This window comes from Apostichopus japonicus, chromosome 20, assembly GCF_037975245.1.
Source record: "Apostichopus japonicus isolate 1M-3 chromosome 20, ASM3797524v1, whole genome shotgun sequence".
Lineage (NCBI taxonomy): Eukaryota > Metazoa > Echinodermata > Holothuroidea > Aspidochirotida > Stichopodidae > Apostichopus > Apostichopus japonicus.
In genome coordinates this window covers 6,364,447-6,389,203 of record NC_092580.1, presented here as the reverse complement: position 1 = coordinate 6,389,203, position 24,757 = coordinate 6,364,447, and the positions used below count along the sequence as shown (strand labels likewise).

The 24,757-nt window shown below is 35.5% G+C and overlaps 2 protein-coding genes across 11 annotated transcripts in view; both read right to left on the bottom strand.

Moving 5' to 3' along the window:
* Positions 1-24,757, bottom strand: part of LOC139961180 (synapsin-like) — a 545,708-nt gene that overhangs the window by 170,121 nt on the left and 350,830 nt on the right. The gene's annotated exons all lie outside the window — the stretch shown is intronic.
* LOC139961191 (uncharacterized) overlaps positions 1-24,757 on the bottom strand; it is a 234,028-nt gene that overhangs the window by 112,717 nt on the left and 96,554 nt on the right. For 2 of the 6 annotated variants that reach the window (XR_011790780.1, XR_011790784.1), the window contains one exon: positions 15,165-15,860. Coding sequence is in view for 1 of the 6 variants with exons in the window: in XM_071960196.1 (XP_071816297.1) it covers positions 15,814-15,860 (47 nt within the window). In the remaining 5 variants the exon portion in view is untranslated. Of the gene's footprint in view, positions 1-15,162; positions 15,861-24,757 lie in introns of those variants that run through there. The other 4 variants (XR_011790783.1, XM_071960196.1, XR_011790782.1 and 1 more) reach the window with 4 other exon arrangements.

Genomic DNA, 24,757 nt, shown 5'->3' with positions numbered 1-24,757 from the left:
AATGTTTTACTAAATTTGCTATTGTCAGATGAGGTGAGAGCACAAAGGGAAAGGGGGGAGGGGTGGGGGGGGACTATATTTAAGTCAACCTCATCTAATCATGAGAGAAGCGACCTTCATTCAATGGAGCTCATTGACATCTTGCTGAAGTAGAAGAACAGCACTTTGGAGAGAGAAGCAGCTTTGGTAAATTTATTGAAGCAATTAAGTTTCACGAAAGCTTAATCACAGGTGGCTGAAAGCTCTTGAGGTATGGGCGGCCATTACCACAAAAAAAATAATAATAATTAAGATACAACAAAAATAATATTTAACATGAGAAAAAATATAGTTTTTCTATCAAAAATAAATTTACTGCATCAAAACTATATTTACTCCGTCCAAAAAAATTGTCTTCATCCAAAAAATTAACACCATCAAAAATATATTTACTCTGTTGAAACTAAGTTCACCCCACACATCCTGTCCTAACAAAACAAAAGTACCCTCGGAAATAAATCCAGTCGGATAGACCACAATCTTCACTATTTACCAGTGATGTAATGCCATTACTGTTTTCTGAGGCGAGTGGCAGCAACACATAATGTTTGTGTACTCACAAGTCCTGTGAGTACATACAAAATGTTGGCAGCATTTTGTCTTTCATCTGCAACTTACATCCTCAACGGAGAAAGCAGGAGAAGGAGCACACTGCACGAAAACATATAGAGTAACAGCAGTAAAGTGACAAGCCTATCACTGGTACTAGGGTAACCTGGCCCAGTACTATAGTACTTGGCATGTCACTGGTTTTAGCTGTCAATGTTTAACTGGCCCTAGGCCAAACAATGGAATTGCTGGTTGGCTTATGCAAAGCTAGTGGTCGAGGCAAATCCAGGTTGCTACCAAGGGCCCGATGTCAACAACAGACTGTAAGTGGGACATTGCCTGCATTAATGGCCGCCCATATTGAGGTGGCAATGATAGCAGGTCCCATTTACAAATTTATAAAAAGTTAGATAGGGCACTTATTTTTCACAAAGGGCAACTTCTGGTGTAATGGTGATACTTTGTTCTGTTACAATAATTATTAGAAAGCTCCAAAGTAACAGAAAACAATAGCATATAGCCAAATTATTACTGATGACAATGTAAATGTTGTCCCTCAACATACATAGGTTTGCCCTTGAAAGGGAAACATTTCTGTCCATTTTTGATACAATATTTACCTCAAATTTCTGAAAAGTGAGTCATACTTTATCACTAAAATTCACCCTGGGAGTTGAAGATAATTAGGGTGGTGAAAATTGAATTAGGAAGCTGCATAAATTCTTATTATTTCATAACAAGTAGTTATTAATTTTCATGACCTCTGTTGAATGAAGAAAGTTCCCTAAATCCCTCTACATTACTTTCTAAACAATGTAGTAAATTTATTTATTGACAGCCCCATTGTACTACTATTAATGCTCTAACAAAGTGACCATTGCCCTAGCTTTCACTGATTCTTTATAGTCAATTTGAGTATTAAAGTTGGTGGACAAATATTAATTTGATGGTTGCACTTTATATTACAGTAATTACTTGAAGTTCATGCATAGGCCACTGCACATGATTGACCACCACTAATTAAAATAATCTCTTACCTGAACTGAGATTTATGAATACCTTGACATCTGGACGAAAGAGTATTATATGAGTCAGAGTACAATAGCATGAGGAGGAATTTATCCTTAATCAGTGAGTTGAGTTCATGTTATCTTTTTGATACCTTGTAAAAATAAAATCTCATGACAATGTAGGTCATTACTCCTTAGTTTTATTTGTCAAGAATTGCCTGGAGAATTGACTCAAATTTATAAATTCCCATATCCTACAATTATCCTTCATTTGGTGAAAATGAATGTTTTAGTTTGTTCGAATGCAATCTTGTTTTGAGTAATACTTGGTAAATTTTTTTTTTTCATAAAATTGTTACACAAGCACAAAAAGTTACAGTGATAGCAATGATCTTGACAGATTAAGGCTTTCACACATAACAAGGATGGTGTTCGGATGTGAGGAGCAAGGTATCTTGACTGAAATGAAAATGAGTGAAGTATGAAGTAAAAAAGACAGCACAGAAAATCAAGCCATAAGTTCAGTCATAATTGGATGTCTATTACTATTAATCCAGTTAAAACATTAATGACATTACAATCATTTGGGTAAAGAGCTTGTTATAAACTCTCTAATCCAAGTCAGATCATTTAGTTGCACATAAATTAATGTAATGCTCTCTTTCACTTGCAAACCTGTTACCTAACTTCATTGTTTACGTTGCAATTGTGGTGAATTATTATTATGTTTTCAAGTACCTATAACTGTTGCAAAATGCAACACACAATGAAATGTTCAATGTTTGAAAAAAATTCACCTTCATATCACCAAAGTTGACATTTATGAGATATTGCTATTTCAGTTTCAGTACTTTTATGCTAAAAAGCATAATTTTTCTTGAAAAGATCTCTCAAGTGGAACTAAAAATGTATCAAAATACAATACAAATTTTTCAGTTTATTCCTTGTGAAAAACTCAAAAAATAGATATAGGACGGTATAATTATATTGGTTCTTTAATCAGTTTCAGATATATTGCTTCAATTGATCATCATATTTCTTGCTTACAAGGGCTACTAGGCTATGCATTTACTGGTTGCGTTCACAGCCATGATTGAGGGCAGACAGGGGAGGACAACAATAATTTTCACACATTCATACAGATGATGTGTGACAATTTTAACACCAATGAACAAATGGCATGACTCCTGGTCCTGTTCCCCTCCTCCCCTCCCCGTCCATATGTGAGGGTCTATGGTAGCTACATGTTATTGTTAGAGCATTATGAAGTGACATAAGTTTGTCATATTCATACATTGGTTTATCCGCAAAATCATTCTCTGTCCTATGATACTAAGTTACACGTTTTTACCCTAAATGGATGTGACAAGTCATTGATCACAAGTGGGTAAATTAAAGTTGATGGCAACAGTGAGAACTAAATGATACATTTTGGTCTACCTAACTGTACCATCTTTTTAAGTTGCAGATTGCCTCGTATACAAAAGCAATTATAATTGGTTACAGCAGACTGGCAACAGCCACTGGTCATGGATTATGAGACTTAAACACATTAAAGTTAAAGACTGCCACCACTCTGACTCACGAAAATGAATCCAGAAGAAAGACGTATGAACATAACGCCCTCTACTTCTGATAGGCACATTACCAAAATATCCTACTACCATCATGAAGCAAACTTATCTAAGTTTATTAATTTCAACTATTGGGTAAACAGGTTTTTGCTAATATTAGGCAATCACACTAAAGCAATATATTTTACATGAATGTTCCCATTCAGAACAAGGTGATAATTTATTCATGGTGATTAAAGAAAGGGTGTGGATTGCTGAAGAAATGGCAGTAAATATTATGCTGTTAGTTTGAAATGAACAAACAATAAATATATAGCACCCTTTTACCTGGCACTGCTGTGATTTAGAATTTGTACAAAATATTTTCCCTCCTTTTTTTCTTCTTAATTGAAGGATGGGGGAGAGGGCGAATTGTGGATTAGAGAAGGATGAAGAGAGGATGAAGGAGTACCACTACCATGACTTGTAAATGGAGACCTAGGACCTAGAAGCTAGGCATCTCCTCTCTTAACCAATTACTCTCAAGAGAGTACTATTCTCAATAGTTTACATGCAGGAACCATAACAAGTCATATAGTACCCTAAGGTCCAGTTAATATTGCATTTTGTTATAGAATATTTCCTTTCTTTTTTCTTCTCAATTGGGAGGGGGGGGGATTATGCTATGGAGAAGGGGCTAGGGATACCACTGAAATGCAAGGAGAACTACCAGTCAGAAGTTTCAGTTAATATTGTTCACTGGTAGTTCAACCTATAAAATGATATTGCTAACTACAGACTGGACATCCCATCATGGGAGATAACAAAATAATAATCATCATAAAAAAAAACACAGTTGTACATTATATCTTCAGACAGTGTTAATAACCCATTTTCCTCATCAATTTTCATCATATTTGCTATTTCAAAGGATGGAAACTTGAACAGTTGGAAGTGGAAGTACCCAGCAGGATTTTTACCTGAAACACCATAGGACCGGAGAAGTTATCTCCAGCAAAGTACCTTGAACGTCTCTACTATAGCCTTAGTTGTGGGAAATCTATGCAACACAGGAAACTAATACCATAAACTGAAATAGGTTATAAAGAAAATTAATTAATTATTTTTCAAATTAAATAACTAACTTTAGGTTGTATTGTGTGATGATTGTGTACATGTACTACAATTACCATTATTATACACTATTGTGTATATCAAACTATAAACCAAATCCATTGTATTGCTATAAGCAGCCTGTATTTGATGTTCCCCTTAGGAGGTATAGATTGAGCTTGTACCATATGAGCAACTACACTATAACCATCATTGTTACCAATCATATACTGATGGAGCTTCCTATATCCAAAGACTTTGGGGGAAATTCCATTTTCCAATGATAACAAATGTGATTTGTATTACTTGCTTCCTGCTCCTAATATAAGGAGAAACTACAGGATAGGCAAGGGTGTTATCGCCCCTTTCTGCCCCAATCCCTTCTTTCCCATCCCTCCCAATAAAACTCTTAGAGGTCACTCATGTACAAACTTATACAAGCTTTTTTATTGCTAGTTGTATCATGGAGGTAAATCTGTTTTACCTCCATGGTTGTATCCAACTCAGTGTTTGAGAATAATTTGGAAAGTGAGAACCTAAAATAAAGTACTTTAGAATACATGAAGGAATGTTTAGCAAGCTTCAATTTCAGTCCATGCTGGTGCCATGTATAGCAATTTTGCTAAATGGAGCAATATAGGATAATACTACTAAAAATAGCTGTAATCCTTGAAGTTGTAATCCTTGAGGCTGTAATCCTTGAAGCTGTAATCCTTGAAGTTCACATTCCTCAATAAACTGCTATGTGTATGTGCTCGCAGAAAGATGGGATGCAATTGTTGTGAATGAACTCAGTTCACTGCACAAAGATTCCAGAATGGAATTAGATTGAGCAAAATACTTTCACCTTTGTTGTCTTCTCTTTCTAAGCGAACTTTCCAAATGTATCATGTTTGAAGGATAAATAATGAAGATTACAATAGCCTAAGTAAATGTTTTGTGCAGATGACATCACAGATTTAAATCACAGAATTAAAATTGAAAACAAACATTTTAAGCTCTCAGTGTTTGAATATGTGGTGACTATTCTTTACCCCCCCCCCCCCGGCAACTTACACCTTGTCCACTCAGGGCGGCCGTACAAAACTTTCTATATTCGAAAACCTTTCTAGGTATATAATACTTGTCAGTTCCAATTACATGCAATAAAGTGACTTTGATGTGTAACTTGGGTCATTTGCGATGTGTTTCAATTTTGTGTATGATGGGACGTCCACTGAACCTGAAGTGCCCTGGGCCCCACAATGTCTACTATAATCCTAGTTGCTGGTGGAGTATAGTTGAAGATAAAGCCAGTCAAAATAGGTCACATTCAATCAGTCATATCTGAGTTAGGGCAAGATAGTAGGTAGGGTTCTCGAGTAATAGTGTGGCGGAAATATTTTCTCTTCACATTGTTTGTCAACAGGAAATCATTTTAGGCAGTAATGGCTTAGTGACACTATGAGTGACATCATAGAGTCTTTACCTACTCAACATAGAACATTTTACCTACACATTACGGGATATGACTTCCGAAAGTTGTGGCTAGCTCCTTTTATGGACATTCTTGTTGTAGTTACGAGGGTATGAAGGGTGGAATGCTGTTGTTTGTTTTATTTAATTTTTCATAAATAATCAACCAGAATACCAAAGTGCAAGTTGAGTTCCCATTCCCCAATTAGCTCAATTCAGGAGGGTCTTGATCCGTCCAAAACTGAAGAAGTAAAGATAATATCTGGCACTTTATAGGAAGTTGACATTTCTAACAAGGTACAATTTTGTACCTGAATGAGGAATGTTTATTTTATCAAGAGTTAATTATGTATCTTATTAAAGATCCTTTACAAACACCATCAACAATCGTTGTTCGTTTTAAAGGTATCTCCTAGCAACCTCTCCTGCTATTAAAGGCGGTTAGGGAGTTGCCAAAAACTATTAACAAACTATAAAGGAAATGTGTTCTACAAATTGATTCTATTCTCCCTCAAAGGTGAGAAGTGATTGCATTTGGGTACATGGTAGGACATTTCAAGCATGAGCTGTCCAATATATCCTGAATTTTTTTCAAAGAAAATGCGATTGTAAACAGGAAGATCTGGAATATAGGATGATCATTATCCATCTCTAACACACTATAAATATGCTTTTCCTATGGTATTACAATAAACACAATCAGTCTAATTAGGGAAATGCTAGTCAGACATTTCTACAGGTAACTAGAACTGCATTTGCCTGCAAATACCCAGTATTGTAATGCCCTTGGAGTGCTTGCAGTATTAGGAAGAACTTTCCGGTTGTTTATGGTGTTATTTTGTGGGCGTACAACACTGCAGGAAGTATAATCATGTAGGTATCTATAATGTGTGGGCACTTGTGATTAGTGTTGATATAACCAATATCGGTTTTGGCCGATATCCGATATTATCATCCCAATATCGGTCCGATACCGATATTATTTAACAGACAAAATAAAGGCAAAATCGTACTTTTTAGTCATGCATACATTCACAAATAAATCTTCAAGTAAACAACAAAATATGGTGTTTTGTTTTCCTTTTGTCCTAAGGTGAAAAGAATGACTTTTTTCCTGATTTTGAAAAAGAAAATGGTAATTGAAATCCAACCGGAACCTTTTTCACTGCAGCGCTGCACACGATAATAAAATGGATGCAGTAAATGTGAGCCTTAACATCGTAAAGACTTAAAAGTAGCTACAGTGTTAACGTATGCTTGCAAAATTGCATCTTAAGTAGGTTTGAACTGTCGATCACAATGTAAAAGTTAAAATTTATTGACTTTATACTCAATGTACAACTTATTCACTTGACCGAATAGAGAAAAAAAACTGAAAATCAGTAGAGAAATGACCAATTGTGTACGGAAAGTAAGGTGGTACACCTTTCAAATATTACGAAAGATCGAGCAAAACACTTTCGAAAAATTCACGCAAAACTGGCATATCGTACTAAATGCAACTAATGTCATATAAAAAAGGCTCTAGTGCATCCATTTATGAATATACCGTAAGACCAAATCTGTTGTTAAGCGGGGGAAAAAGAAAGTATTTTCTAGAATTTCCAAAAATACGGAAAAAATTATATCCTACCATACTTAAGTGTATAGCAAATAGCCTAACCACCTCGGCGGTTACGGATCTCACGTAACTAAAAAGTTCCCTGGCAACGTGCCAAAAAATGTTAACAAACAGGTGTTACACGGGGGATGAGCTCACAGTTGTGTGGGAAGGTACCTGGGAAACCTCACAGCACATGTACCGTGGTAGTTGGGTATAGGGTTAAACATTGCAGTTGTAAAAATGTACGCATAGTGCACGCTATTCATTGTTAGGCAGTCTAGAAACAGGGCTTTGCTGAACGTTGTTTGTTTCATAACATCGGAGGTTTTGTAAGGTGCACTTTTTAAAGATTGAAACACAGATTAAATCTCGTTTCATTTTATAACATAATATAGCTACTCTAACTTGTCATTTTCAAATTTTCATCAGTTTCGTGACAATTTAAATAAAAAAGTTGTCAGTATTTTGCATCCGCAACTGCGAATTTTTTCATCGCCAGACACGCAAAAAATGCCAAAATTTTCCCACGAGGGGTTCTACCCCATGACCCCACCAAGGCCCTAAGGCGGGCCCCTGGACACCACGCCTTTATGCTCGCACGCTACGCATGCTCGGCGTGTTCGCTGGGCGAACACAGGCGGGAAATCGGCAGTGTGTTCGCGAAAATTGAACAAGGTTTTCCAACACTGCTGAACTGTGCAGTTATGCATCATGTTCAAGGTTTTCACGGAGGCCTTTGGGAAAATGAATGGTTAGTACAGTGTATGTATGCTGCACTAATGCTGTGTGTAGGCCAAGGTTCACGAACGAAGGTCATTGGTTATATTCGCGCGCCGTAGACGTGTTTTTAGAGGTTACGGAGGGTCAGGTCTACATGGATATTAATCGAAAATGAATCTGAGTTTAACTGACGCTAAAGAAATGGATCGTCTTGGACAAATAAACAAATCATTGCAAGTATAAAGAAGTAGCTCTGCTGTTAAAAAGAAAAGTTCAATATCGGTTTGCTGTTATCGGCAATTAGGCAAAATTTTACCGATACCGATATGCTGCCGATATTGCAAATATCGGCCGATACCCGATATTGAAAACGATTATCGTAGCAACACTACTTGTGATTGCCGTGACATGCTCAGAATAAGTTAGCTCTGCCAAACTTCTAGGCTCTCGTAGCATTAGTAACTTAAGTTGTGTATATACACACCCTCATACGTTAATTTCATGTGGAAAGGGTTGTTTCCACCTTTCACCCATGAAAATGGCCCATATTTGAAACAATAGCATTGGCAAACACGCATACATGAATATGATCTCGTCAGTGACAAGCTAAGGAAATTAATGTAAAAATGTGATTTTCTTTACCAATATAGACATTCTTTTGTCAAAATTCCATTATCACAGGCAGTATTTTGTTGCAACCATAACAGCAGGTATGGGAGCAGTGGGTTGCTTGTAAACTTTGAAGAAAATTATGTTGAAGGTTTTATTCAACATACCTATCCTACATTAAAACATGTTTTTCGTTTTCACTCCTTGGTGGAAAGGAAATAGAAACATGGCCAGAGAGATGATTCTAAACCTTTGTTTAATTTCACAAAGAATATCAGGGGTGGGGCACAAACGTACCAGAAGGTGATCACAACTGTTTTCTTTTGGTTGCCAGGTTTCAAACTTTTACCAAAGGTACTGAACTGATCAAATCAAGACAATGATCATTCTGAATGTTATTTATTTCTCATGAATGTTACCTACTTTCATTAAATACAGATTAATGTATGTCAAATTTCCATTTGCAAACAAATTAAATTTAGTAGATCAGGCAATTTTAGAACTAATCACTTGCCATTTTATGCCCTATTTTCGAGAAAAAAGTAAATTGAATTAGTAGGAAATATCATCAAGGGGTAGAAATAACCAAACTGATTAGCTACTTGATAGGTCATCCTCAGGATATAACAACTAAAATGCATGGATTTCTCAGAGACAAAAGGATTCCATATTTAGCCCATAGCATTATTACACATATGAGGATTCAAAATTTGCTGACTGTTCAGAACAACATCTGAAAATTGAGGCATTTTTTTTTTGAGGGGGAGGGGGGCATATCTTCACTGAAAGTTTTGTTTCAATGTTAGTGAAGAACCACCGGACATGAAGAATTCCTACACATATAGACTGTGCAAATAGCAAACACATTTACACAGGCATTTGGGGGGGCCATGGAAACTCCTAATAACAAAAAGCACTTATCACAGATATTATTAAACTATAAAACAATACGTTTGCATGTCCGTTACTAACTTCTAAATTGTTGTATTACATTACAAACTTGAAACATGAAACTCTTTTCCGTGCAAACATTTGACACCAACGTAGAATTTCCTCAAATTTCCGCAAACGGTGCGGGTAGTTCCCTTTAGGACAAGGTATTCCAGAGAAAGGATACTTCCTATACAGAACGTATCTAGTTCTTGAGTTCCTGTCATAGGACGCTGTTCTACTCAGAAACAGCTTATTGTGGTTTGAACTTTCGAAGTACCTCGCCACGGCGCCATCAAATCGCTACCTTCCACCGGATCAACCCAGCTTCAAAGAGGAAACAAGTATTTGCCAACAAGATTATTGCAGAGAAATAGCAGGAGGAGAGATGTTGGGTATACCCCCTCAGGAGGGATGTGGGGTATAGCACCCTCAGAAGGAGGGATGTGGGGTATAGCACCCTCAGAAGGAGGGATGTGGGGTATAACCCCCGCAGAAGGAGGGTTGTGGGGTATAGCACCCTCAGAAGGAGGGTTGTGGGGTATAGTACCCTCAGAAGGAGGGATGTGGGGTATAACCCCCTCAGAAGGAGGGATGTTGGGTATAGCACCCTCATAAGGAGGGATGTGGGCTATAGCACCCTCAGAAGGAGGGATGTGGGGTATAGCACCCTCAGAAGGAGGGATGTTGGGTATAGCACCCTTAGAAGAAGGGATGTGGGGTATACACCCTCAAGAATGATATTTCTTTGGGTCAGAATGATGGTTGCATGGAAATTCTTGTGTATATCAGTGAAATGCATGATGCTTTTGGGGGAGAATGTTTTGAGTTGTCAGAAACATGCAAGTTTTGTAGCTGGTGTGATGATCCATCCAGACTACTTTATCATCTGAGATTGTTTCATCTCAAAATGTTGACGAATACGTTGCAATTATTTAACAGTGAAATTATGTTTTCTTTAAAATTTCAATATTTTGATGGATAAGGTATATGAAACTATATGCTTGCAGTGTAATAATTTTGTTTGATTTTCTTTTGGAAATAACAGATTTTGTATAAATGTCTGCACACTTTTTATCTCATCTCCTTCTCCCAGTTGACTATTGTCTCTTTACTTTACCACAGACTAAAGGTCACTTGATAGTTGGCACCATATAAATGATATGTTACTTTTATCAATGACGATCATATTTTTAGTAAATTAATACTTAGTTGATTTGTTAATCTTGCTCAAATGTTTGAAAGTTGTTTAGGAACCAGCTCACAACAGGAAACAATATAATGGAAAATAGTAACTGATATACCGCGGTATCGCAGAGGTAACCTTTCAACTTCCGGAAAACTAAAATCTAGTAGCAATATATACGAAATTTGAGAATTAATGGGCCAAATTTTACGAAACATCAATATTAGGTTACATTACTACTGCCTACCATCCTATCTTATCAAAGGTTAAACATTTACAAACAATGCTTGGATATTGCCCTCAAAAGACAATGGATAAAATTGAAAAGAGAAAATGAAATTTGTCTGTAAGTTGTAAAGCTCCTTAAAGTTTGAGTTTGAAATTATAGAAAAAGGAAAGAGTGGGGGGTTGGGAATGGGTCAGGGGTAAGAAGATACAATATCATATTTAGTTCTTCATCAATCACCACCCAGGTTCAGATGGCAGACATATTACTTAACAGAACAGAAAATGGCAAGTTCAAATAATTTAACAGAAATCCACTCTACCCGGACCATTAATACATCCCCTTCCCCTCCTTCCCTCCCCTTTACACCCATTCTCATCCCTCCATAACACTTTACCTATTCTATCCTCAAATTTCATTTTTTGCACTAAAACTACTAAATTTGCATCATGAAATACAAATCACACTAGGTTTGCTATATCCGATTTCACTTTTATAAAGGAAACGGTTAACAGGAAGAACGCACGATGCATAGAAACCCTGAATGTCAATTAGAAAAACAGATGAGTGACACATGCATTTGGAGATAAACGTACCAATACATAGAGATTTCTGTATCACCGGAAGCAACTTAACAACACAAAGGTTTATTTTCAGTCCATATTTACTATTTTTATCATTTATAATGTAGTTTTAAATTTTTTATTGATCATAGTTGGCACCAGCGTAGCTATTAAAGAAATTACAGAAAGTGTGATTTGTTGCTGTGCAGAGTTGTGATCCAGTCATGAAGACAACAGAAGACCATCATGCACTCCCCTGGATGTGCCTACAAGGAAGGACAAGCCAAATATAACACTCTATTTCATTTTATACATTGTACCAATACCCACCTACCCACCACACACATATCCTGGCCCCACCACACACATATTATGCTAGCCGCACATCTTTGCTTCTTTGAAACTGAAAAGTGTTTTAATAAAGCCTCAGTCCTATAGACACAGCTACACACAAATTTCAAATATTTTAATTGGATCTCAAAACAAGATCATGTGAAGGAATTTTGTTCACAAAGCAAGCAATGAAGCAAATAATTTGGAAAACTTTTAAGCATAAATCTTTTTATTGATGAATTCTTTATTAGCTTTCCACTGGCTTTTTAATATGACCTCAAGATCTACAGGGCTATATACTATCATTTAAGAGATTTGGTAGGAGAACTACTACTTTCCTCTGATTTTGAAAGAAAAGAAAAGAGATTTCACATTTGAAGCACAGGCCTCTCTTATACATTACTGTTATAAATATTTCACATATATAGTTGCCATACTAGTGCTTATAATGAAGTTTGTCAAAAAAAAAAATTTGATAGAAGGTACCATAAAGCTACCATATAACCAGCCAATAATGGTTCAGAGTTCACATAAAAAGTATTGAGTGATCTGTGGGTCATTAACTTCACTTGATAGGGGTTCACATCAATGTAAACAATTCTTGGCAAGTTCATAACCATATCATGTCTGGTTATCTAGTTAAAACTTGGTAGGCAATAAAAGGTACATAAAATATATGTTATTAAAGGAATGTTTTAGTGACAGTCTATTGGGTATATGAAAAAAAACTCCATAATTTTTTCATCGCCACAGTCCTAGTTCAGGGATTTTTCATCCGATGATTCAGGAGCAGTGGATTTTTGAACCTCGCGCCAACTAAATCTAATATATTTTGAACAGTGGAGAACGATGAGTGTTGTGACGTCATCGCGGCACTTCAATTCGGGGGCTGCAGGGACGCTATCATTAACAAGCATAGGCGTAGGAGGCGGGGGGGCTGGACCCCCCCAACCAAAAGTGTTTGTGAAAATTCGGGCAATATGTTGAGAATTTTTCGGGCACCTACTGAAAGAAAAATAATTTGCAATGTATTTTTCAATGGTTAAACTGATATTATTATTATAATTATTATAGTAACGACTTTGCCAATAATTATAACCAATATGGAAGGGTAATAACTCGGCAAATGATTGTATTTTATTGGCATGCGATGTAATAGCCGATGCATGCCTATATGAAATGCACATTAAGATGTTGAACGCACGAAAAATTTTGGTTAGGTTTTTCGGGCAAAGTCGTTACAGCCCCCCCAAATCAAATTGGGCTCCTACGCCTATGTTAGCAAGCTACACTGTACGAGGAAAGTTCAAATTTCTGAATGTAAAATAGCGATTTAGATGGAAATTTCTCGATGAAGTTGCAAGTTAGCAATCTTTTGAATAGCTAAACGTTCAAAAATTCACTAACTCGATTTCGTCATAATATGTTGTTCAGATATTTGTTATTTCAGCGATTTTTTGAATCACAGTTATACAGCGAAGTCTGTACACATATTTTTGTATTGTATCAAGACCAAGCTTAGAGTGAGATCTTTTTTATTCACAGCCATGCGCGAAGTCTGTACACATTCCTGTGTATTGTATCAAGGCCAAGTTTAGAGTGAGATCGGAACGATTCTGACCAATGTGCCGCACTGACGTCATGTCTCGACATAAATCAGTGTTAGTTACGGGCCAACATTTCAAGCTCTCTTAGATAATCACAGAAACTAACATAACAGGTCAAGGCTTAGGGTGATAAAATGACAATAAAAGATATGACCGAAAGGACTGGATCCCATATTTTACTAAAAAAATCCTTAAACTGATGAAACTGTGTGGGCTAAAGTGAGCAGGGTTTAAACATTCAGCCCTTTCTCATCCTAGATAATTCAAGTTATCTTATCACAATATTTACAAGGATTAAAGAATGATAAATGTATGGAACCCAAGCAGGTTTGTTTCACCCTGTCCTCTTTCCATCTACATTCAACTGATGATTAAACTTGCTTGTCCCTCTACTCTCCAATAATATGCTACATTAATGTCACTATAAACATTAAATTATACTAAATTAAATTGTAGCCATTTTTGTGTGTGTTTGTCTGGGTTTTGGCATGATTTTATGGGGGTGATGTTGTCACCACATTATAATACTGCATAAATAGAAAGATTGAAGGATTTTGTTTGGTAAATGTTGCATTTTAAAAGATACAGCATATGCAAAGGACAGTCACACACGCAATGTATTTTGGCTTCTAAATAACTATAGCATATAGACATGTGCTATACAACAAAGAAATTATTCTACATGGAGAATTATTGTAAGTCAGGGTTCAATAACTAATACAGACTATTGACTGTAGTGTCAAAAGCTGAATTTCTGATAAGAAATAAGTAAAATTACAATGACCAGCTCTTCTTAATCCAAAAGTTTGTAGTTATCAGACCTCCAATAAAAAATAAAATATCATTTTGAAAGGTATTGTTTTGTTTTTTCGGCTTAATATTTTCCATGAAACCTTTCCCCAGAAAGAGGGAATATCTGTTGCTTTTCTCTAACAACCATCTTTTTCTTTCAATTTTTTCAACCAGTTGACCCTGACAATCTGTCAGCAAGGGTTAGATGTGATGTAAATATAGTTTCAGTGGGCTCATAAAAGTGGTTATGAAAATAAGTCAAGTACAGACAAAGGTCAGAACTTTTCACAATGACATCACTAGTTTCTTGTTAGTTTGCGTCACTGGAGAAAACATTGACGTCAAAGGCAGCCAGGGTCTAGTGACCAAGACTAGACCCTCTACATGAAATGACTACCAGCTACATCATAGATGTTCAACTTATGATAAAAATTAGCATTTATTTTTAGAAGCATGTGACCTCAAACAGTTGGTATGGCTTTCTGTATTCTATGAACTTTACTAAAAATGCAGTTGGTATGATTTTGCAAATTCATGCAGAGACCAAATTCTTGAGTGTACCAATCACTTCTTTGCAGCTATTTGGGCCAAGTTATTAACAGGAAGTGGTAAGGAGAGAGGAAGTATTAATTCTAAACCAAACAAAGTTGAACGGAATGGACAGGGAAGGGGAATGAAAGATGAGAGGGGTTACTTCACAGGTAGTTCTCATGTTTGAATTCCTGCTTCTAATAATTAACTTTATTTACTTTACAAGTCTAAACCACTTTACATGCAACTAAAAGGCATTTATGCAACAATTATTTTACTTTATAGAAACAATATTACATAATTTTACAAAAGCAGAATTTAAAAACTGAATAATTGCAAACAGAAAAATATTGATAGTGAAAGATTTATTTACTTTTAAATGTATAAGGTACAGAAATATTATTGAGATAGTTTTATACCACCGAATCTCAACAAAACACATACACCATAATAATAATATATAAAGAGGTGGATGTGTAAGGGAGGCACATTAAACAGAGAGAAGGGGAAGGGAGAGGGAAGCAAATGGTAAACTTGTTGATCTATTCACATCAGTGAAAATGAATTTAATGTATTTCTTACTATAAAAGGAAAATAAGTCAAGTCAACACACAACGATGTAAAGAAGAAGAAAATAATGAGGAAAAGAACAAGTTCAGGAATGTCTCTTTATTCTGTTCTTAACTAATGCAACAAAAAAAGATTTGAAAGTATTTCTTACATTGAAAAGTAACATCCATTTAAAGAAAACACAATTGGTAAAGTAAAAGATTTAGCTTCACATGTTTCCTCCATGTTCTGACTTTCAAAGCATATAAAGCTTGTATCTTCTGTGCTACATTCAATGTAAAAAATATTTGGGCTCTCTGAAAAAGTAATTAGTAGTAATATGTCATTAGAGACTTAAAACCATGATCAACCATGTTTATTTTCAATTTGTAAACAACTTCACTGATTTTGTAATCACTACAACCACTAACGATGTCATAATTACCAAAGATTCTGTGTTTTGCTCGCAACTGTGATGTTTCTTCCGGAGATCTGTGGGATAAAAACAGAAAGGGAAATGCATTACTATCTGAATTGAAAATTACCATAGAAACCATTATTTATGTCACCCAAACTTCACATAGAGGAGACATTTTACAGGTGCAGTTTATGTTATTGATTTGACTTGCTTATTGAATTAATGATTTCAATATCATCATGGTTCAATGACTGATTACAATTGATAGGAATGACCTAGGGAATAACCTGATAAAGGATGTGACCTATAATCCAAGGTTCATAATTGATAACATCTCACTCACAAAACAGGTCATATGTTTCTGTCCTGCAAATGTATCATGTAAAGAAGCACAGATGACTATAGACATAACATTATCATAATAATGAATATTCATGATCATGTGTTAGCCCAGTAATAAGCCAATGAAATAGGAGAAAAAGGGGGAAAGCAAAGGCAAGGGGCAAGAGATGGGAAAGGGTAAGGGATTGGAAAGGGTAAGGGATGGAAGAAGAGAGGAAACTGGAGATAGAGGGAGAGGAGAAGAGAAGAGAAGATCAAGGATGAGGAGAGGGGAAGGAGAAGGCAATGGGGCTATATCTTAATCAAGGATTTAAGGTGTCATTAACTCTATGGATGATGATGTCAGTACAATTGTGAGCACATCAGGAAAGTCCTTTGCTGGAAGTCTTGTTTTTAAGGACAAACTTTTGCCCTTGATCCTTCATTCCAGATTAGTAGAAGGCTTATTAATTATATTTCTCTTCCAATTATGGCAAATTAATAATAAGCACTAACAGTTTTGAACCACACTAGTTGTTTTGTTTATTGCAGTATATTATATCGTTAACTGGAATTGCTGTTGAGGAATAAAAAGCAGTGGAATTTCCCTTTCAAGAAAACAAGCTACAAATTTAATGAATATTTAAGCGTCATTTCTTGGCTATAATCCCCAAAATGCTAAAACAATACTAAAAACTCTTCCTGACTACCAGAAAAATATCAGTAATCATAAATATGTAGAATATTTCTAAAAGTTTTAGTGTTAAGCAATAGGACTTAAAAGGCATCAAACTCACTATTCCACTACACCACATCCTTGGTGGGCAGTGTCAGCTACATGTAAATTTATTTTCCATGCATACAGCCAAGCTACCAAGAATTACAACATGCCACAACTTTAAATCTCATAATGGCATTTACAATTAAATAAATACATTCCAATGCATACAAATGAACATCCCCCCATCAATCATACCTTGACAACAGGAAGATTCCAAACCATATCTATCATTTTGTTCTAGGCCACAAAATATTTGTTATTAAAAAGTTTGACATATTTTACAGTTTTGTTTAGAATGTCATCATATCTGAAGGCATATTGCACACCTGCTGTTATCAATCCAGGATTGAGGACTATTCAGAAGTATAAATTCTTTTGATATAGAATAAAGATGTCGGTGTGAGTTCCCCTTGGGTCTCTCATTTCTGCATGTGACTATGTGAGTCACACCTACAAACAATTCGCCATGGTCTGTGGTGAAAGGAGAGAGAGGCAAACAACAGCTCTAGCAATAAACAGTTTCAATTCAATCTACAGGAATGGATTCTATTTTGTGGTTTTATCTGCTCCATCAGAAAACAAATTTGACATCTAATAGAAATAAATAGCAAATTTAAGACCAAAAAAATAAAAGAAGCTTCTAACATAGATCAAAGAACAGAAGTAAGCATATTTTGCACTTGTTAGATCAATGTTTATTTATTTCCAACAAGTAGGCCTAAAGATATAAAAAAAAAAATAAGACTAGGTCTTTCTTTGTATGTTTCTTTACCACTTCTCTTGTTTTTCAAGTATTGGACCAATGAATCAATATGTAAGCATTAAAAGCCATGAACTTATAGTCACTGAATGTGCTATGTATGCTTTTCTTACCACAGCATAACACTAGAGCAATATACTTTTACTGCACTCATGTTAAAGTCAAATAATTTAAAGTTGCTGTATATTTAGTTTGTCAGTGACTGTTGTTTAATGTCTTCAGTTCTCAGAGTAGACCAAGTCTCTTTGTCATCAGGAAAATGGAAATTCTCACTGAAGTTTACAAATGTCTGAGAATGGAGCTGTTATAGACCAATGCTGTTACTGGAAGAATGAACATTGTCATTTATAGTAAAAGCACAATTTAGCCTAATATTACATTCTGAAATTTTGGGTCATCTATAGCATTGCTGCCCAAACAATCTACTTTTTGTCCATGTTGACAGAGGTTTTCACTAGAAAATTATCTCAGAATTTTGACAGAAATTTTTTAAACAGATAAAAGCATAAACTTGACTCTGAAAATGACAAACTTCCAGTGCTATGTCATTATATTTAGAAATACTGCACACGACCATAAATAAAACAACTCTAACATAGAAACACATTAAGCTACATACAGCCAACACACTAAATTGATTGTTTATATGTCAAAGAATAATAAACATACCCTGCATAGTTACTCCCTAGATGGTTTACAATGTAATAGCACTAAAATATAAATGTTTTGTAATTGGTTGTTCATAAATCTTAATAACCCTTGCTACAGTTCTATCTCTAGGGGACATGGGTTGGTTGGAACTCCTTGTGTGGCCATAACTGTGTACTTGCTCATCAACAGGAAGTTCATGTGTTATATACCACAGCAGTAACAGTTCTGGAATTCCTTCTCCAAAATGACAAATTAAATGATACAGAATCAACTGATCTCAATGTGAAATTCATTCTTTTAAAACTTGAAATAGTAATCATGTTGCAGTGTTAATATGTTACTATATTCATAAATGAAAACTGTTTCCATTTAAAATCTGGAACAATTAGACATTGATGAATTTAAGTTCCTTTCAATAAAATTAACTCATGATTACGGTACGTAGTGACCTAACATTCACTAAAAAAATTATTAAACTACAAATTATTTGACAAAAAAATATAGCAGCACAAAGATTGTGAGTAAGTTTAATTTATAATACAGAGATTCTGAATTTGGAGCATTCAATTCTGCATGAACTTCTGTGCAATTTTTATCATTGGCTATATTTGAGTCAAGCAAATGTCAAAATATTTGTTGCATTTGGAAGTTTGTTACAAAACAAACTTGAATATCGTTATAAACTTCGAACCAACTTCATAGAATATTATGCTACAGTTCTTTGATCATTTAAACATTTATAGTACAAGTTTGTGAAATAATCAGATTAACTTTAAAATAGCTCAGTGTCTATTCTTTGACATTTTCCTTGTTTGATTTTACGCTACTATGTACACAAACCAAGACTACCTTAACACAATAGAAAACTGGGTTATTAAGAATTACACCCTGATTTACACATTCTGCGGTTATGTTAGTCTGTAATGAAGAAAGGCTGTTCAATAAATGTATAAAAGGACAGTGAATTACATCAAGCATGGTTAAAATAGTTACAGAACTGTTACTTGGATAAAAATGGACTGGTATATGTGTTAATACCTAATTTGTACCCCACTTAATACATGTAACACTAGAGTAGGGAGGGAATTATTGAATCACAATGTATGTTTTTTTTTGAATGGGTAAAACATTTACTGTTCCTCCTCAAGAGATTCACGACTTACAGATGTAGGCAAGCCGATTACTACTAACACATAGATAGGCTGGCCTGAAATTGGTACAGTGCAATATTTATGTCACCAAATCATTCCTTGAAAATATCGCTAGTGAAAATATAATTCTTGACAAGAAACATTGCAAAAGTTTGTCTGAAATACAGATTGTACTGTATATAATGTGAGCAGGTGTGCTTTACAAGTAACATTGCATATCCGTCTCTGGTTATATGAACATTCCTAGATTGTCAATGTCATTGTCAATGTTTGATCTTCACATTCAGGTTTCTTTGTGTTAATGGTATGTACATTATTTTAATCTTGTTTCATAAACTCATATTCACCAGGAATTATGAATCTCTCAATTTAAACTTAATAGAGCTAATAAGGACAATGAACCCTGAAATGATTGCAACATTGAAACTGTCTATTACTTGATCATCATGCTGTGAATCAAGAATATGGTGAGAATACTTGTTGAATTACATCAGTAACTATATCGGTATTCACAACACTGTATCGGTATTCACAAAGTGCAGACACACCACAGTTTGGTTAAATCTGTGGGGGTATCACACAAATTGAGACCATGCAAGGTCCCTGTGATGCAACATTGCAGCAATTTGATTGTTCTATGTTACAAAGCTTTCTTCACTAAATTACCAATGGACCTCCTTCATGGTATTTATTCTCATTGACTCCTTCAACACCTCTTACTTTCTATATATATATATATATTTTTTGAACATCTGAACCATGAAAGCAGGATGGTACACACCAGTCATGAATATTCAGATATGCAAACTACTTCATTCCTATGAGGATTACATCATCTGTGATGCATCTGTGGAATTTGTCTACTGATTGATTTGAAAGTGTTTTAGATTATTATGAGTCAGTAGAATAATATGTCCAATACTAAAATCTCTACTTCTGTTATGACTGTAAGAAAAGCTAAATAAAACAATGATGGATTAATAACTGTAGTACAAGGACTTCCTTACAAAGCCATCTAGACTAAATTAGTGACCTGACATCCTGAACAATTTAACTTACTATAGCCTACATTTAAATATCTCAGTGGATAGGTCACAGAGGTGGGAGGAACGGGTGGGCAAGCTGGAAACATGCTACCGAAAAGGAAAAACCTTGGAGAATTACCACACATGTTGGAGAAACTTCATAGTTTTACAGGTAGTAACAATGGTAACCAATGGTAGCAAAGATGAAGGGCTGCTTCAGGCACTTGGCAAAATCATATCGATATAGGCAAACCTGTGTTCTTGATAGCAATTAGTAATGGTCACATTAAGAAAATTATGTAACTATATCTATAGCAACAAGAATACGATATGATGTCATAATCATGGCAGAAGAGATGAAAAAAACAAAAACTTGTGACATTCCTTTAATGACATACAGATCACTTATCCAGGACTAATGACTTCTTCTTTAAGAAAATAGCAAACGGTTTTTAACTTTAAATGGTTTGTCAAAACAAATACTGAACAAGAGTTTTTTGGATCATTTGAAGGAATGATTGAAAAACTCTTCCTCTGCTAATCGTGGATGGATGACGTTAATAAATGACATCATCGCTGATGTCCAGATGTGCAGGACTCACAGATCACACTCAGAGGAATACTCATCTAATCTGATGACTCAATGCCAAGTTCCGTCATAGTAAACTATTTATTTTACTTAAAATATTTGAATTCATTACCAGTCTGTTAAAGACCCCCCCCCACAACAAATGGAAAAAAGGAGAGGTATAAAAATACAAAAGGATTCATAAAGGGAAGTTATCTACATCCATATCATTTAAGGTCTAGACTGGGCAGATGTAATTTAAAGCAATTAAGAATTGACAACAATTTCCTTGGGATAACCATAAAATGAGCCATATATCAAAGACTATTAGCTATAGTTGAGGTCATTGCCACATTCAAGCTTATCAGTTCTGTAACAAAGCAAAGACAAAGAGCTATGTGAAAGCCTGGGTTTGTATTTTTTATAACAACAATCCATTATATCATTATTAATCTAATAGCATATTACTTTAAGATAAAAGGGGATTCTTATTTATTTCTTTGGTTTTATTTAATGTTTGTGTTTCCAGTTCAATATGAATTTATCATGTTTTGAGCTACATTTGTCTCTTATTATGCTGAACTAGATTTTGTTGTGTCTGGTCACAGACTCCATCAGTTTTAAACTAAATGTCTTAAAGCAACCATTACTCAAAGTATAATCATGATTCAAAAAAGTAAGCAGCACAAATGATTCATCTAGCCTTTGACTAGAATACTCCTTGGCTATTAAGAGGGATACTTAATCTAAGAATCTCAAATGTAATCATCGGTGTTTCCTTCCGACCAACCCCAAGAAGCTGCTCCAAGAGAAAGAAGAAGTACAATAGTAGCATGGACACTGCGACGTTCGGACACCTAAGCCATACAACACCCCAAAACTATAACTTCCTTTTATTGACAAATATGTAAGTACTTGCTTGCACACGGGTCATTTTGGAGAGAAAATAACTGTAGCTTCGTAGTTTTTCGTGAAATTGGCTCTTGCTGTAGGTTGTCCTGGTGAAATTGTGTATTTCTTAGGGGTGTCGGAACTTAGCAGTGTTCCGAACTTCGCAATACTGACTATACCGGAAGACAATTAAATTGTGTGATTCATTTTAATTTACTTCATTTTTCATAGAAAGAAATCCATCTAGCAGGGGTAATTTATGTACTCACTGATAGAGCACAGATTTTTTTTCTTCTATTAATTTTCATTTTATAAGTTAAAATTCATTTGCTTTTGTTATCACAGGAAGATGAAAACTTGATATTTTGCCCTATCTTTAAAGAAAGGTTATATGGTTCCAAGAATATGAGAGTGGCCAACTTTTAGAATCGATGGTCAGTTGATTATAATTGTCCTATTGATGATCCTGGAAGTTATGTGCGATGTCCAAAAAGTGGAAGATTTAAGGATGTCAATGGATATTAAACCACATCATCAGTCATCACCAGGGTAAATTGACAGCAGTTACAATGCATAACATACATTAAAGCTTATTGCTTAATTTAAACATGACATTTTAATTTAGTCACCATCATATTCCCGAATAAGCTTTACATTCATGAAACTAGCACACTTTGAAATTTTTTACCAATTGAATATTTGTTAGAATTATCATGAGGGTTACAGGCCACGAGACCGAAGGTCCGCGCGACCGAAGGTCTGCGAGACCGAAATTAAAAAAGGTCCGCGACACCGGAGGTCTTCGAGACCGAAGGTCCGCGAGACGAAACTATCACTAGGCCTAATAATAGTGGTAAGACAAATATTACTACCGGTAATATTACGTTGATAAAGCGCATAATTAAAAAGAATTTACAGCCATTTCTTTTCATAACTGTGGATACTACGGGAGCTGGGACTGCTTGCATTGATACTATGCCTCCACCGGTGGCGTAACCAGAGGGGGTTGCAGGGGGCGATAGCCCCCACTCTCAAAAGTCTCGCTCCTCCCCACCCCCCTGCAGCCGCAAATGAAATATGAGAATACAAGATAACTAATTAGATGTAATGATACTCTATTTTAAACAATACTGCCCCCTCCCCTTGTCAATCTCTTTGACTCGCTCTGAAGCCCCTCTTATGGAATAGTCTAGTTACGCCTATCGATGGACCATGCATAGACCATCGGTCTCGGGACCATATGTTCGCGGAAATTCTATCTCACGGACCTTCTGTCTCGTGGACTTTCGGTCTCGTGGAATTCCCCCATCATGAGATCCATTCCATGCAGAAAAGTGCTTCTCCATAGAAACATTAGAGTTCAATTCAAGACAGTTTTATTTGATATAACATTTTAATCAAAAATGATAAAATGTATATATATGTACATTTATTGGAATTTTTTTTTTTTATTGTTTTTTTTTTTTTCCTTACAATAAATGAAATATTAAATACATGTGTTCAAGCTAATGACTATATTGGTAATGTATTCCAATTAAGTAATTATTACCAATCAATCATGAAGAAAATCATGGTCATGACACATTTTCATTAACAATAGAAAATTTCAAACTTCGAAACCAGTCAACCTGGCAAGAAAATTTTTCTTTTCTATTCCCATATGTTTGTTTAAACAACACTTTGTCAAGTGAAGAATAAGTTTAAAAGGTGAAGTCTACTAATTCTGCAATATAGGGTGAGGTTAGTTAGAGGGCAATACAAATAGGCTAGGGGAGGCAGGATAGGGTGGGGATAGGGAGAAGTTGAAATGTATACTTTTTGCCATTCCATTGACCTATGACCTCATAAAACCACTGCTAGCATTCCTACAGAATATTATTTACAGGGGAATTTGAAGAAAAAACACTTCTTATAAGGCAATCATTGATGTAAAGTATATACACACACACCGTCTTAATTCCAAAGTTATCCTGGAGGGGAAGTCCTTTTCTTAACTCTTGCCAGTGTTAATTGTTTATGATAAGAAACAACATAATATGGTGAGGTTTAAAAGAATGTGAGATATACAATTCCTAAGAATAGCTCTGATATCATAATAGAATGCCGCAACAAAGAAACTGTAGGCATTTAAGTTAAGCACTGTAATCAAGATAAAGTAAAAGTCTGACCATGCAGTTCTGATATTGTCCTGTCTGATACCACAAGATACAAAGAAGTTTTTAATTACATCAAGTAGAATGGCTCACTGCTTTGAAATTTGTGCGTTAGTTTGTCTATATTGGTTCCTTGTTTAGGTTACTAAGTTTACCAAGTAAGTACTAAGTTTAAAAGGGGAACTTTTAGTTGTGGGAATATGGGTACAGAAAAGTATACGATAACAAACAGAATTTTCCAATGATAGTAGTGTATACCATAACAAACTACATAACCAGTGGCGGAGCATCCATACAGTCAGGGGGGGGGGGATGCCCCCCTGACGGACTCAATTGGACTGCTGGCGCCCTTTTCAGCTTTTTACCACTTTTTACTTATTCGCGATTATTGACTTTTTTATTGCGCTCTCATCTACATATTGATATATGTCACATTTTTTGGACGATGACACCTATTTAGGAAAGGTTCATTTCCGGCGATCTATAGGGAGTATCTTTACTCAAAAATTCCGGTACGCTCCGCGCCAACCCGTGGTGGCGCTCCGCTTAGATAGTGTCGGAAGCGCCCCTACAGACCATTCTCGCCCCCCTTGACCAATACCTCTAGCTCCACCACTGTACATAACCCCACACCACCCACACCACCCACACAACCTCACCCCCCACACAA